The sequence below is a fragment of the Rhineura floridana genome, chromosome 9, assembly GCF_030035675.1.
Source record: "Rhineura floridana isolate rRhiFlo1 chromosome 9, rRhiFlo1.hap2, whole genome shotgun sequence".
Lineage (NCBI taxonomy): Eukaryota > Metazoa > Chordata > Lepidosauria > Squamata > Rhineuridae > Rhineura > Rhineura floridana.
This window is the reverse complement of record NC_084488.1, coordinates 36074190-36089140: the sequence shown is the minus strand read 5'-3', so window position 1 is coordinate 36089140 and position 14951 is coordinate 36074190. Positions and strand designations below refer to the sequence as shown.

At 42.7% G+C, this 14951-nt stretch overlaps 1 protein-coding gene across 8 annotated transcripts in view; it reads left to right on the top strand.

The window, feature by feature from the left end:
* MTUS1 (microtubule associated scaffold protein 1) overlaps positions 1 to 14951 on the top strand; it is a 149317-nt gene that overhangs the window by 105357 nt on the left and 29009 nt on the right. Inside the window, exon 1 of one of the 8 annotated variants that reach the window (XM_061583533.1) lies at positions 14517 to 14765. The exons of the other annotated variants lie outside the window; for them this stretch is intronic. Coding sequence (XP_061439517.1) covers positions 14610 to 14765 — 156 coding nt within the window. The 5' untranslated portion in view covers positions 14517 to 14609. Of the gene's footprint in view, positions 1 to 14516; positions 14766 to 14951 lie in introns of those variants that run through there. 8 annotated transcript variants of the gene reach the window in all.

Below are 14951 nucleotides of genomic sequence, written 5' to 3'. Positions count from 1 at the left end.
GCTTACACTCAGTTGTGCCCCTTCAGATTTTGAGACATGCAGATGATAGGGTGGGCAATTTCAGTGAATAAGATTCACAGTAAGTTTGAAAAACCTGCTCTTGGATATATCCAAGATTAAATTGCAAAGTGTGCTTCATAATTAAGAGTTTCTTCATAGCGTTGCAGCTGTATTGCTGTAGCTGCAGTCCCTTCCCAGTTTGTTTTTCAGATACTTGTTCCTAGACAGTCTCAACAGTTGGGGAGGGGGCAAGAAGAGGAAAATGGATGGGAAATGGAGGCAAATTGTAAGAAACAAAATGAGAATAAAGAAATGGGATTGTTTGTGTCCAGGCCTTGTTCTTACCGGAAACAAGGGTTGGTTTGTTTTTTAACTCCAATACTGCTCCTGCTTACACTGGTGAAATATCACCATCATCATCATCAGTACTATTATTAGTATTATTATTTTATATTTATCTGTCATTTTACACACAAAAAGCCTCAAAGCAACTTGACAAGATAAAATACACCACATAAAAGCAATTCAATGCCAGAAAAAAATTAAAAATGGACAATACAAAATACATAAAATGTTCATGCAGCAACATATTCATAAGGACAAGACTTACCCATCCCACTACAGGATGAGCACTGTCTAGGAGGCAACTTAATTTCCAATGCCTGACTAAGCAAAAAGGTATTAGCCTGACAAGGATGGCACCAAGCATGTCTCTCTGGAGGAGAGCATTCTACTGATGGGGAGCCACCACTGAAAAGTCCCATTCTCATGGGGCCATCCTCTGCACCTGCCTTGGCTGAGGCACACGGAGAAGGGTCTCTGATGAAAACTGCAGCATTCAGACTGGTTCATATGGGGAGACGTGGTCCTTGAGGTATTGTAGCTCTGAAACAAGGTCAGATCCAGCACTTTGAATTGAGTCTGGAAACTAATCAGCCAGTGCAGTTTGGCCAGAATTGGTGTAATATGTTCAGATCTTCTGGTCCCAGACAATAATCTGTCCAGTAAATTCTGCACTAGCTGTAGTTTCTGAACTGTCTTCAAAGGCAGCCCCACATATAACACATGTAATCTAACCTGGAGGTTACCAGAGCATAGACAGCTGAAGCTAGGCTGCACAGTTAAAGTTGCAGCTGGGCCAACACTCAAAGGTGATGGAAAGCACTCCACACTACTAAGGCCACTTATGCCTCTAGCAACAGGAGTGGATCCAGAAGTACTCCCAAACTGCACATCTGCTCCTTTGAGGACAGTGCAACCCCTTCCAAAACAGGATGAATCCCACCCATCTAGTCTGGGAAACCACTCACTAACAGTGCCTCAGTCTTATCTGGATTGAGCTTTATATATTGGCTCTTATCCAGACACCAATCCAGCACATCCACTGCTGCACCTGCGGATGTAAAGGAGAAATAGAGCTGTGCATCATCAGCATATTGATGACAATGCACTCCAAATCTCTGGACAACTCCACTCAATTGTTGTATATAGATGTTAAATGGCATGGCAATAAGATCAACTCCTGTGGAACACCATATTGAAGGTTCCATGGGGTCGAGCAGCATCCCCCAAGTCACCACGCTGGAGGCTGCCATCCAAATAAGGCTGGAACCATTGCAAAGCAGTGCCACCTAGTTCCAATTCAGACAGCCACTCCAGGAAGATACCATGGTCAATGACATCGAAAGCCTATGAGAAATTAAGGAGAATCAACAAGGTCACACTCTCCCTGTCTTTCTCCTGACAGAGACCATCATACAGGGTGATCAAGGCAGTCAAAACCAGGCCTATAGAAAATCAGTCTTATCCAAGAAAGAGGAGAACTGGACAGCAACCACTCGAGTGGCCTTACCACTGCTGCCTGTAGGCATGCGGGGACTGCTCGTGTTCGTTCTCTCTCTCTCTTAAAAATGTCCATGTCCTTGACCTGTACCAACTGAAAGTCATCGGAGCAAAACATGACTGGACTGTGCTCTAGATACCTCTAGAGATTCACCTGCTGTAACAGCAGAGTCAAGGTCCTGGTGCATATAAGTGATTTTAACCTCAAAATGCTTTAAACACATTTTGTATAAGTCACAGTAGCCACCATAGGTTTTACCTCCACTCCTTTGGGCCAGAATGGCCATGTACTATCCAGTAGAGCTCGGCTGGATTGCATAATAAGGATGGAAACAACAAAGCCACAGAGTAGGCTTGATAATGAGCACTCGTTAGTGTTCAGTTGCATTCATCTGAAGTTTTTCTCCACTTGCGTTCAAGCTATCTCCCAGCTTGCTTCATTGCCCTCAGCTCTGGTGTATACTAAGGAGCCAGGTAGGTTCTATCAAGTGAGAAAGGATGTTCAAGGACAATCATGTCAGTAGCCCAGCTTGTCATGTTGAGGTGTGATGCCAGATCCCACTGAGAAAGTAGCAAGGCTGGAGGTAAGGGAAGGCTGATCTAAGGTTGCTGGAACATGGATAGCTCCAAGTGAACAACTTGCTCTGACAAAGGTTGGGATCAGATTGAGGCCTTTAAACCTCCGTCTGCAAACTACAGTACCTCTTCCAGGATCCACCCCCCTGTAGAGAGCTTCAGATCCTTACAGGGCCAATCCTCTGACCTAAAGGCAGGCATGCTTCCTCCATTCCATACCCCTCCCTCCTAGTGTGCTCCCTGCACTACTGGACTGGTGATGTGTACTGGGAGGCATCTGATTCTTCAGACTGAGTGTAAAGTGCCCATATGAAGGTCTGGGCTCTGGTCCCATAGACCCTGGTGGTCTGTGAGGTTTCTCTGGGGGCTCCTGCCCAACAGACTGAGGTGTACTGGTCTCCCTATGTTCAGCAGTCAGCTTTGAGGCCTGAACTGGACCCAGCTCCCCATCTGGTACTCCTGCAGCTTCTAACTCTGTATCCATGTGATTGGTAAATTCAGGAGCCATGGAATGGGTAATCTGTGTATTCCAAAGATCAACGAGGGCATCAACAGGGATACCAGCCATATCAGCCAGGAAACCTCCCAGAGCCATTCCAATGGGTCCCCTACCTCTGCAGAGGAGGAAAGTCATTGAAAGTCTAAATCTCAGCAGGAAGTGATCTGTCCATGACAGGTGATCCCCCTCTCAGATCACCCTCTTCCTGCCCAGTCAAGAAGACCAGATCCAGAATGTGGCCTGCCAAATTCATTGAACCACTGCCATGTTGGGACAACCCCATGGGTGTCATGGTGGCCATGAGGTCCAGGCTGCCCCAGATTTAGCAGCCTTGGTTTGAATGGGTGAAGCCCCCCAGGATCAGCAACCTGGGAGTTCTCAAAACCACATCTGAGACCACCTCTGTCAGCTCAGGAAGGGAGACTCTTGGATAGCAAGGAGGCCAACAGAATCCTTAATCTGTCCCAACTGTCCAACACAAGGCACAAACCCGCTACATCCCCACTCAAGTAGACAAGAAGTCTGAAGAGACGGATTGAATTCCTATTATAGCAGCACTCTCTCTTTGAACCTCAAGCCTGCCCTGATGCTGCGCTGAGTACCCAGATGTGCATAGTTGGGTGAAACTGACTTCACCCTGCTTACTACATCTCAGTAATACTCACCAGATGGATCTCCTCATCCATAATCAAATACTGAATAAGGTAGATCTTATTTAAAGCTGACCAGGCATTCAGTAGCAGGATCTGCAAGCCTGAGAACTGACTGATAGAGCAACCACACTCTCTCTGGGTAGAGAAAGAGTCGGCATGCAGTGCAACCACCAATTATCTGTGCTGCATCGCCCTCACCTGGTTTGCCCCTCCTCTCTCACGATACCTCTTCTTACGCAAGACCACTACAATGAGGGGAGGGGAGGCTATCCCCAGCTGATCTCTTCCCAGGCACATGGTAAAAAACAAAACAAGAACAGAGAAGCAACAAGACAACCCCAGGTGAAATCAACTGGACACAGTTTGGCAAGGCAGCTCACCTTATAGCAGCAGAGAGTGTATCCGAGCCTACAGTCATTAGATGTTAGGGAGATGTCCCTTGCCCTTGCATTCTCTTCAGGTGGCTCTTCCCAAAGGGAAGAGCCTTTCACTTTACTGCTTATGCCCTTACATAGGCAGAGTAATCCATAAACATATTTAATCTTCTACTGTAATTTGTAATATGTATTCACTAATAGGCAAAGCAACCTTGCGGTTTAAGAACGTACAGTAGGGCCCTGCTTTTCAGTGCCCAGTTTTTCAGCATTCCGCTAATATGGCGCCAGCGGGGCGATCACCTGTAGCACAGGGAGCTTCAGGAGCCAAGCGCTGCCAAGTGGCTGGAGCTTCCCACGATATGCATCAGAGCAGCAGCAGGCTTCGGGCTATGTCCCACTTCCTGGCAATTTTTGCTTTTTGGCGGGGGTCTGGAACATAATCCGCTGTATGAGTGGGGCCCTACTGTACCTATAGTTCACAGATATTTCTATCCAACTTTAAAAAGCAGGGAAATTGGGCAGCTATAGTGAATTTTGCTAGAATATATTTCATTGTTTTATCTTGTGCAAAGTGAGACACTCCAGATGTCCACTGGAGACTATTCTGCAGAAGTCAGTGCCATTATTCCACAATTATTTTTGGCCTTTTTTTAGTGTAAATTTAGCAAAGTGTTGCTGTACTTCACATATTCACAGAAATAAAAGCAAAAGAAAATGATTTCCTATAGGAAATTTCACTAAAATTGCAAAGTAAATCAGACATATTTAAAGTGACTATCTGAACTATATCAACTGTCTTAATAATGTTGCTTCCTCCCTGCTAAAACAAGATCAGCACAGCACATGTCTTCTTTCTATTATTTGGGCTGATTGCAGGTGTTGCCACCACTCACCATATGCTCAGAGGCACATTTTACCAAATTCTTCCAAGCTACACAGGAAGTGGATTGGACTGTGAAAACCAACCCAAATTGTGTTTGCATTTTTACAAATTTGTAGGGCAGTCCAATATCTCGGAGAGGAGGTCAGGTCTCCTGCTCCCCTGGTGCATTCACCATAGCTGCCCAATTTTGCTGCTTTTTAAAGTTTGATAGAAATATATGTGAGCTATATGTATGATCTTAAACCACAAGGTTTTTTGCCTGTTAGTGATTTTCTCTGCTTCTTAATCTGGGTGGTAAGAAATGTGATCCTGTGCAAGTTTGCTGAGAATGGATTGATCAGTTGCATGCTTACTGAGTTCAGTGGGATTTACTTCCTTGCAATCATGCTTAGGATAGGTGAAACTGACCACAGGGGATGGGGAGGGGAGGAGAAGGAGGAGGGGGGAGGGGGAGGGGGGAGAAGGACTGGTTTGATAATTTGCATGCTTATTGAGTTCAGTGGGATTTACTCCCGTGTAATCATGCTTAGGATAGGTAAAACTGACCATGGGGAGGAGGAAGGGGAGGGAGAAGGGGAAGGAGGGGATTAGAAGGAGATGGGGAGGGGGGAGGGGCAAAGGAAGGGGGAGGGGAGGGGCAAGAGGGAGGGGAGAGAAGGGAGGATAAGGGAGTGTGGGTTTGATCATTTGCATACTTTTTGAGTTCAGTGGGATTTATTTCTGTGCAGTCATGTTTGAAAATGGAAATGGACTGCCTTCAAGTCAATCCCAACTTATGGCGACCCTATGAATAGGGTTTTCATGGCAAATGGTATTCAGAGGTGGTTAATTTACCATTGCCTTCCTCTGAGACTGAGAGGCAGTGACTGGCCCAAGGTCACCCAGTGAGCTTCATGGCTGTGTGGGGATTCGAACCCTGGTCTCCCAGGTCATAGTCCATCACTGAACTGGGGGAGGAGCAGGGAGGGGAGGAGGAGGGTGAGGGGAGGAGATTGGGTGGGTGGGCACTGGGCAGAGGGGAATCCCCTTTCCTTTCCAAAAGGAAAACATTGTGGGCAGTATCATTGCTTTTCAGGGTTTCCCCCACCTTTTTATTCTACAGCAGGCACATGTAGCCTCCCACCTAAATTTAAACCAAAGCTGTCCACACCACACCTTTATTTCACTTTGGATTGTCATGGCTTTTCTCAAAGAATCTGGGGAAGTGTAGTTAGTGAAGGGTGCTGAGAGTTGTTAGGAGATACCCTGTTCCCCTCACAGACCTTCAATCAGAGTGGCTGACTGTTAAACCAGTCTGGCCACTGGACCTCTCTCACGGGAATAGCAGTCTTCTCTCAGCACCCTTCACAAACTACACTTCCCAGGATCCTTTGGGGGAAGCCATGACTGTCTCAAGTGAAATCAGTCTGGTGTGGGTGTGGCCCCATGATTAGGCAAGCCAAGCAGCTGTGAGTCTGGCTTTTAGAACACTGACAGTTGGTTCTTACTGAGCATGCCCGACATTATCATTCAGTTCAATGCAAAATTTATTAAATTAATTAAAAATCAGCCAGGCATTTTTTTAACTTTTAAACTGCAGAAGATGAAAGTCAGAGTATGGGGCAAGGTCAGTAACAAGATTACAGGTACTCTGTGAACATGGCTCTTTCCATATATGGAGCGAGAAATGCCAGATGTCCAAGCTGGATTTAGAAAGGGAAGAGGCACCAGAGATCATATTGCAAACATACGTTGTATAATAGAACAGGCCAAGGAATTTCAGAAGAAAATCACCCTGTGCTTTATAGATTATAGATCTGTGTAGATCATGGAAAACTATGGAATGCTTTAAAAGAAATGGGGGTGCCACAGCATCTGATTGTCCTGATGCGCAACCTATACTCTGGACCCGAGGCTACTGTAAGGACAGAATACAGAAAAACTGATTGGTTTCCCATCAGAAAGGGTGTGAGACGGGTGTATTTTATCATACTATTTGTTTAATCTATACGCAGAACATACCATACAAAAAGCAGGATTTGATCAAGATGAAGGAGGTGTGAAAATTGGAGGGAGAAATATCAATTTATGATATGCAGACGAAACCATACTACTAGTAGAAACCAGTAATGATTTGAAATGAATGCTGATGAAAGTTAAAAAGGAAAGCACAAAAGCAGGACTACAGCTGAATGTCAAAAAGACTAAAGTTGTGACAACAGAAGATTTATGTAGCTTTAAAGCTGACAATGAGGACATTGAACTTGTCAAGGATTATCAATACCTCGGCACAGTCATTAACCAAAATGGAGACAATAGTCAAGAAATCAGAAGAAGGCTAGGACTGGGGAGAGCAGCTATGAGAGAACTAGAAAAGGTCCTCAAATGCAAAGATGTATCACTGAACACCAAAGTCAGGATCATTCAGACCATGGTATTCCCGATCTCTATGTATGGATGTGAAAGTTGGACAGTGAAAAAAGCGGATAAGAGAAAAATCAACTGATTTGAAATGTGATGTTGGAGGAGCATACTATTGACTGTGAAAAAGACAAATAATTGGGTGTTAGAACAAATTAAACCAGAACTGTCACCAGAAGCTAAAATGATGAAACTGGGGTTATCATACTTTGGACACATCATGAGAAGACATGATACACTAGAAAAGACAATGCTGGGGAAAATAGAAGGAAGTAGAAAAAGAGGAAGACCAAACAAGAGATGGATTGATTCCATAAAGGAAGCCACAGACCTGAACTTACAAGATCTGAACAGGGTGGTTCATGACAGATGCTATTGGAGGTCACTGATTCATAGGGTCGCCATAAGTCATAATGGACTTAAAGGCACATAACAACAACATGAGAACTCTCAGAGAAAAAAGTCCAAAAGGGGTCTGGGATTTTTTTCTCTGTTCAGACTTTGAACTCTCGATTCTTTTTGACTGTTCTGTTTATTGCCTTGAAAATTGAGAGGGTTGTTAAGCAAGCGTTTCTGAGTTCAGGACTATAGGTTTTGTAAGGTTTTGTTTTGAAATGAGCTTATGGGAAGCATCAGAATGGCATGGGGGGTTATTTTCAATTTAACGTTGCAGAATGTGAAATATCCACACTGGCTATAGTATACAGCCACTCTTGTGGCTGTATAATTATATTAATAGTTCGTAACTATTCAAAGCTCTGAAACCTGTTGTAGGCTATTTTGGGCAGCACATATGAACTTGAAAAGCAGCATATAATTTTTTTATGTAAAGAAGTAGAATTTATAAATGCATGAAAGTGCAACTTCTGCTGGCCTAAAATAAACATACAAATTTAATTCTGTAGGATCTACATGTTACCATTAATGGCACAGAACACCAAAAGTGCTGAGTAATATTGCACTTTAAATGTCTGTTGCTATTTTTAAATAAGGTTTCTTTTTAAAGAATAGAAATGCAGCAATTCCACAATCTTTGTGTGAATTGGGATTCAGTGTGATGCCAGAAGCTTTGATTTAAATTGTTGATGAAACATAGATCTCAAACTGATTCAATTTTTTTTGTCTCATGAGACTATTTGCATTTGAAACCTAAGTCAATAAGTCTGTGAGAAGTGAAATACTGTATAGTATCTGTCAGGAAAATTCAAGGAGAATTTTTTTAGAATAATATTTGTGTGTAATATTTTATTCAATAGCGTCTTCTGCATTCGTATATTACCATGCCACACCGGTTTTGAGAACAATTACTGGATCTTCTACTTGAAAAGGCAATGAGGTCATAATAACTTACTAGTGACGCCTCTGTTGTCTTAGTAACTGTTGATGTCATAACCTTTGTCTTTACTTGTGTAAGACTGAGGTGGGCTTATCGTTTCCTGAACATAGGCTTTTAATTAAAACATGGGTGGAAAAACGTTCAAATGTAAATGCTTCCTTCTTTGAAATAACTTTTTAGGATTATATAACAACTTTACCCCCAAATTGGAATTGCAAAGAGCATGGGTCTACCTGTTCTCTTGAAAACACACTCATCAGATCTGTACAATACAGTGTTAAATGTCCATGAATTTATTGGGCTGTTCAGAGTTCATCTTATCTATTACATCAATACTTTTTTCACAACTCATGGGTTGCAAACTGGTAAAACTCTTTAATGCCTACATTGGATTAGATCGATTAGCACCTTTGAACTTAATATCCAGCAACAGGAAAGAGGTGGTAAGTCTGCTGCAATAACTGTATTTTGGTTTTAATGCAAACATTTGGAGCAGTAATTCTAAACATGGCAACTTTTACATCTGGAGGCCAATGTTATTTCTTCACATTGTCATGCCTAGAACACTTTGTTACTATGGAAAACAAACAATCTTTAATTTGCACATCTAGAAAATAAATCCCTTCATTCAAGCCTAAAAATCTAGGGAATCATTGGCCAATACAGGGATAGGTTTACTTCTTGGGGGGCACATAGGGCCACACCTCCTTCTACATTGGGGTGGTGAAAACTTAAAAAGACTGTCCATCACTGGAGTCAAAATCTGTACCTACTTGCATCATGTCTTGCTCCCCTTCTTGAGAAGATCTCCCTGGACCCAGAAGTGTTAAACAACTATTCCCCAGTGCTGAATTTCCCATGAGAGGGTGGTGGCAGTCCAGCTTCAGGCATGCCAGTCTGACTTCAGGCCCATTCATGGCATTAAAATTGCCCTGGTTGATGACATGTGTTGGGAGAGAAATGAGGAGTGTGACCCTGCTCTTTCTCCTTGATCTGTTGGCTGCTTTTGATAGTGTTAACCACAGTATCCTTTTGGAGTGTCTCGATATGGTGATTGGAGGCATTGTGCTTCAGTAGTTCCGCTCCTACCTTCAGGGCCGTTTCTAAAACTTTGTTTTCTTTCACAGACATGTAGCTATTTGGTGGCAAGTATATGAATTAGCAGCAGGCATAAACTAGGTGTAAGCCATAATGGGATGTGTGCATTTTGGGAGCATTTTTGCACATTTTTACAAAACAATGTGTAAAACTGTTGGCAGGCGAAGAGGTGTTGAGAAATGAGTCATCCCAGCTGATAGCTGTCTTGCACTGGGTGTAGTTCATTTTGGATGTAGGTAGTAGTCCTTGCCACTGCATTTCTTTGAGTGGGATGCCTGTGGAAACAGGCACCGATTTCCCCTCCCCCAATAGGTCCCCAGTTAGGGTAACAACAAACAGAGTTGAAACAAATCCACAAAAGAGGAGAAGGTACATTTGTCCATTAATTGTTTTGCATCACCCACCATTGTGGCTTTTATAGCCATAATAGAACCTCACAAAAAATCAGTGCACTACTTGAGTAAACTGCTGGTCATTCCTTTTTCTGTCTGTAGCAGCCAAGGAAACAGTAATGTCTTCCAATGATAAGCAGTGTGCATGCCCAGTTTGAGTCAGAGTATTTTATTGATTTGAAATGTTTGCAAATACTCCCATTTTTCTGGAACTTTCTTGCCTTCAACATGAGCAGTCCCTCTGCTTGTATTGTATGTTCACACCTTTGCTTATAAATTAATAGCTTACAAATGTGTGAGGAGCAAATTAAGTGCAAATGCAATGTGGTAGGGATGTATTAGAAGTCTGCCCAATTTGAATTTGGTACCGAATTTTCCATTAATTTGTTGGGCTCCTGCTGGGAGGAAGGGCAGGAAATAAATAAATAATGGTTGCAGATCGGTTTTTTATGTAGTGATTTTCTGTGGTTATTTTTGGAAATGGATTTTTTAATTTAAAAATCCCCTTCTAAAATAATCAATATTAATCTACATTTCCTTCAGTTTATTAATTTTTTTTCTGAGGGGAGGAAAACAGATCAGTAAAAGCAGCAGCTTGTGAACAAAGAACAAACTTGAATCGATAACAGCCTGTTAGGTTGACAGTATGCTTTCAATCCCACACCAGCCAATGGATCCTATCCCTACAGTGTGGGGAAACCTAATCTAGTTATGATTTTGGGGGATCCATGGAGAGTATGGTCATACCTACTTCGTATTTTCATCCCACAGAACAGATTAAAATTTTCTCCCCTATATTCTCCTTTGGAATTCGGGAAAATCACTAACTTTTAGGCACAGTTCTCCCAAATGTGAACCATGGCCTGCAGAATTATGAGGCCAGATCTGATTAAAATAACATTAATTGCCACAAAGGCCAGAGAGACCATCAAAAGCTGAATAACATTGTAGCCATTTGTACCTCCAGAGGGAATGAGTTCTATAACAAGAGTGCTGCCATAAATATGGCCCTGTCCCATTTCACCACATAGCATGTCAGTGGTCAGTGTTGTCGTACTGGCCGGACAACACCCCCCCTTGCTAATATCGGTGGGCAGGCCACTCTATATAGAAAATGTGCTCCAACAAGTACAAACGTGTCAGGTCATTTAGGGCTTTATGAGTCAAAACACAACCTTTAATTGGATAACGCTTTGTGTCTCATATACATTTCCAGTATTCTTTCCAATATGCCTGTAAGATAGGTCATTATCATCCCTGATTAGAGGCCACAATAGAGGCCAAGAGCAAGGGGCCTTCCAGAGGCCATCCGCTGAGCTCAGAAGATTTGGACTGGATCAGGTTTGGGGACTTAGGCCCCAAATATCTAAAAGACCACCTCCTTCCCTACAGATCCTCCTGGTTAAGATCAGGAGAGGGAGCCCTCTTGGTAGTTAGGCTGCCCTTAGAGCTTTGAGGGGTGGTGACCAGAGAGATGGCATTTTCTGTTGTGGCTCCTAGGCTGTGGAATTCCCTCCCCACAGAGGTGGGTTTGGAACCTTCATTGTATAGTTTCTGCCATATGCCAAAGATGGATTTCTTTACCTTGGCCTTTGACACCTGAGAGATGTATTTTCAGCACCCACCCCATTCCAGTTAATTTGCTTTAACTTTTTAGTATTGAATTTCAAATTGCTGTAACCCCCCATGGGGCCTGCTGGTGAAAGGCAGGTAATAAATGCAATGATGATGATGTGGCCCCTATGCTATGCTATGGGCTTCTCATGGGCATTTGGTTGGCTCTTCTTATGTTATTACACATGCTAGCTTTCTGTTTGGGAGCAGAAAGTGCCAAGAGTAGCAAGGATCTGCTTATTGTGCTGCTCGTGTTTACTTTACAGTTAGTTGATCAGCAGAGGTTTACAGATGATTCATTGTTTTATTTGTGAAGTGCTAAACCCTTAATGTACTTCAGTAAAATATCGCCTCTTGCTTGACTGGATGGAGGATAGAGAGGGGTATTTGAGTGCGGTGTAGAAACTAGTGTGCTGGACAAAGGTAACGTTTATATTAATTGGTCCACCCACTTTTGCCTCTGACCCCACCCACCACTGGCATGTGGCCCTCAGAAGGTTGCTCCAAAGGGATTGTGGCCTCGAGCTGACAAAGGTTCCCCATTCCTGCTGTATAGGGACCCCCTGTACTTTTGGGGCATGATCCAAAGATCTGTAGAACTAGTTCTGTGAGCCTGCGGAGGCTTTAGGGCTGACTTTGTTTTGTTTTTTAAAAAATGCCCACCTCTTTATATTGTACTTCTAGCAAAACTGAGGGAAGTTTTAAAAGCATGGGGGTCAGCTTTCAAAGAGATTTGGGGGGGGTAGCAAAATTGCTTGTATGAGCTTAAGCTACTCTTTGGATCCTGGCCTTAAAAGTAATTAAAATCTTTCAGAAGCCTTTTTGTGGCCCATGCTATTCTTAAGAACCTTTGAAAGCATCACTTTCACATGCTTTCTTCACCATCATGTCCTTGTTTTCATCCAATAAAAGTCTGTTGTGTGTGCCTAATGATTCTTGATTGTGGCTGCTTAGTTGAACCTTTGCTTACCAGTAGTATAGCTGCAGATTGAGAAGTGCAGGGTCCCTTCAAGTTAGAAGTGTGGTGTTCCTTTTTTGCTTGTGGGGTTGAAAATAAGATCCTTATTAATGCTTTTGCCCACAATAGACATTCCTAGGAGCCAATAAGCATGGAAGGATAGACTCTTCTCAGTTGCTGACTCATCTCCTTTAACTCTGATTAGCTCCAATCAGGAGGAAAGGTCAAGGAAGCATAAGATTCTTTCCAGTGGCTAAGATGGTCCCCTTTCATGCTGATTGACTCACAGGATGCTGGAGACACTGGGACCCTGCTCCTAAAAAAGTAAAGGGTCTAAGTCACTCCCCCAAGACCCTGAGCGACTACAACCATTTGCTACCAATGTCTTTTTTAAAAAACATTTAGGCAGATTTGCTTTCTCTAGGTCATACTGGCAAAATATTGGTTCAGTGCAAGACAACCATATCATATTTTGTATATCCAAGTTGTTGACCTTCTAGTCGGTCATTCATGTCATTCATTTAACAGCAATGCTCTTTCCAACCTAATAGGTAGACCCATACTCTCTTGCCCTGAGATTTCTAAGAACAATGTATTTATTGTTGTTATTACCCAGAGTTAAAAGGAGTGGCTGCCCACTAATCAGGTTATCAGATAAGTGGATTTTTCTTATTGTGTGTTTTTAAACCAATTTGCAGTTGGAATGACTGTCTTGAATGTAACACATGTATTCTCAAGGTGGGGCTTTCTCTTGTCTGTCTGCATGGCAGTTCTTGCTCTTTGAATCAGAACTACCATAGTTCTTTGTATACTTGCTACTTGTAAAGTAGCTACTTGCTGTTCAGTAATAAAGAATATATCCCATATGTCCAGATATTATATGTAAAATTTAGAGTATGCAAACTTTTAAACAGGCCTTTCCTTCTACATTTTAAACATTCCTGTGAACTGGTCTTTAATATTCCTGTTTTCATATTGGTCATGCACTTGGGGAATTGAGGAAGAGAGATGGACTTAGCTGAGGTTCCCCAAAGATTCCACGACCAAACAAAGATGTTCATATTGAGCGTTCAGACTGGGCTATAGGATTTTATGAGTTTTGCAATATTAATACCGATCCTGAAACCTGTAAGACAGCAGATAGACTAGTTGGTACATTGGGAAAATATGTATTTTTGATGAAATCTATACATGAATTAGTGAGTGCAAATTAGTTCCAGGGAATACAAAGATAGATCTGGTTCTAAGTTTCAGCCTTTGGGTGTAGACTCAACAGGGTAGACTCAGGCCAGTTACTAATAGTCTATAAAACGGGAATAATAGTAAGTAGGCTACATCATAAGAGTGCTTGTGAGGGCAACCACAAAACTGATGATGAAATATTTATGTAGGTATAGCTGCATTTAATGTAACAGGAAAAAGATGAATACAAGCGATTTCCCCACTTCCACTGTCCAAATTTGTACTGTAAGCTCCTTGGAGCAGGGATTTGTGTGCTTGTTAGGCTCTACAGCACTAGGTTAACACACTGTGTTCACAGATGCTACATAAGAATGCTGGTATAGTAATATTGGCACGGTCTATATCTTCTCTCAGCACCTTACAATTCATGTCATGTTTTTTTCTTCTATAAATTAAGAGTGAAAGCCTAGAATAACTAATTCAGAAAAGCTAAAAATAAGATCCATTATCCATAGAGGTAGTCAGGATTTGTTCCTTCTTCCTTTCTGCTCCTCCCCCCCCCGTACCAGCTAATATTTGAGTAAGTGGCAATCGATCTTTGCAATGTCTGGTTCTCATTTTTCAAAAACGAATGGGCTGTGGCTTTAAGTAATCACTGGCTGCTTGTGCCAAGTGCACAAGCTGCAGTGTCTGCTTCTGTGTTGGGGGAGAGACCAGTAGAAGAAGTACGGTAACTGCAAAGCATGATGAAGTCGAGCTGAGGCAGTGTCCAATGGAGTGCTACCTAGCAGTGAGTTAAATGTGGCCTGACCAGTTTGGTTTGTGGTCGTGCCTGCCACCTGTACACTGCTGCTGTGTATATGCAGGGGGCAGAAAAGAAGCTGGGTGCAGAAGCTGGACGATGGGCTGCTCTAGCAGCAAAATGTGCCTGTATTCTCAGTGTGCTGCAAAAAGGGTAATTGGTATTTCTTCTATAGTGCTCTTCTGGAATAACATCAAGGATTTTTAAGCTGTGGTTTGCTGCAAACAAGGTGAAAATGGTTCCAGCAGCAAGCAAGGGGGGGGGTGGATCTTGAGATCTCTGTAATGTTATGCTCTCCACAGCAGTGGCTGCATCTAGGAGGCAGAGAGTGCACTGAAA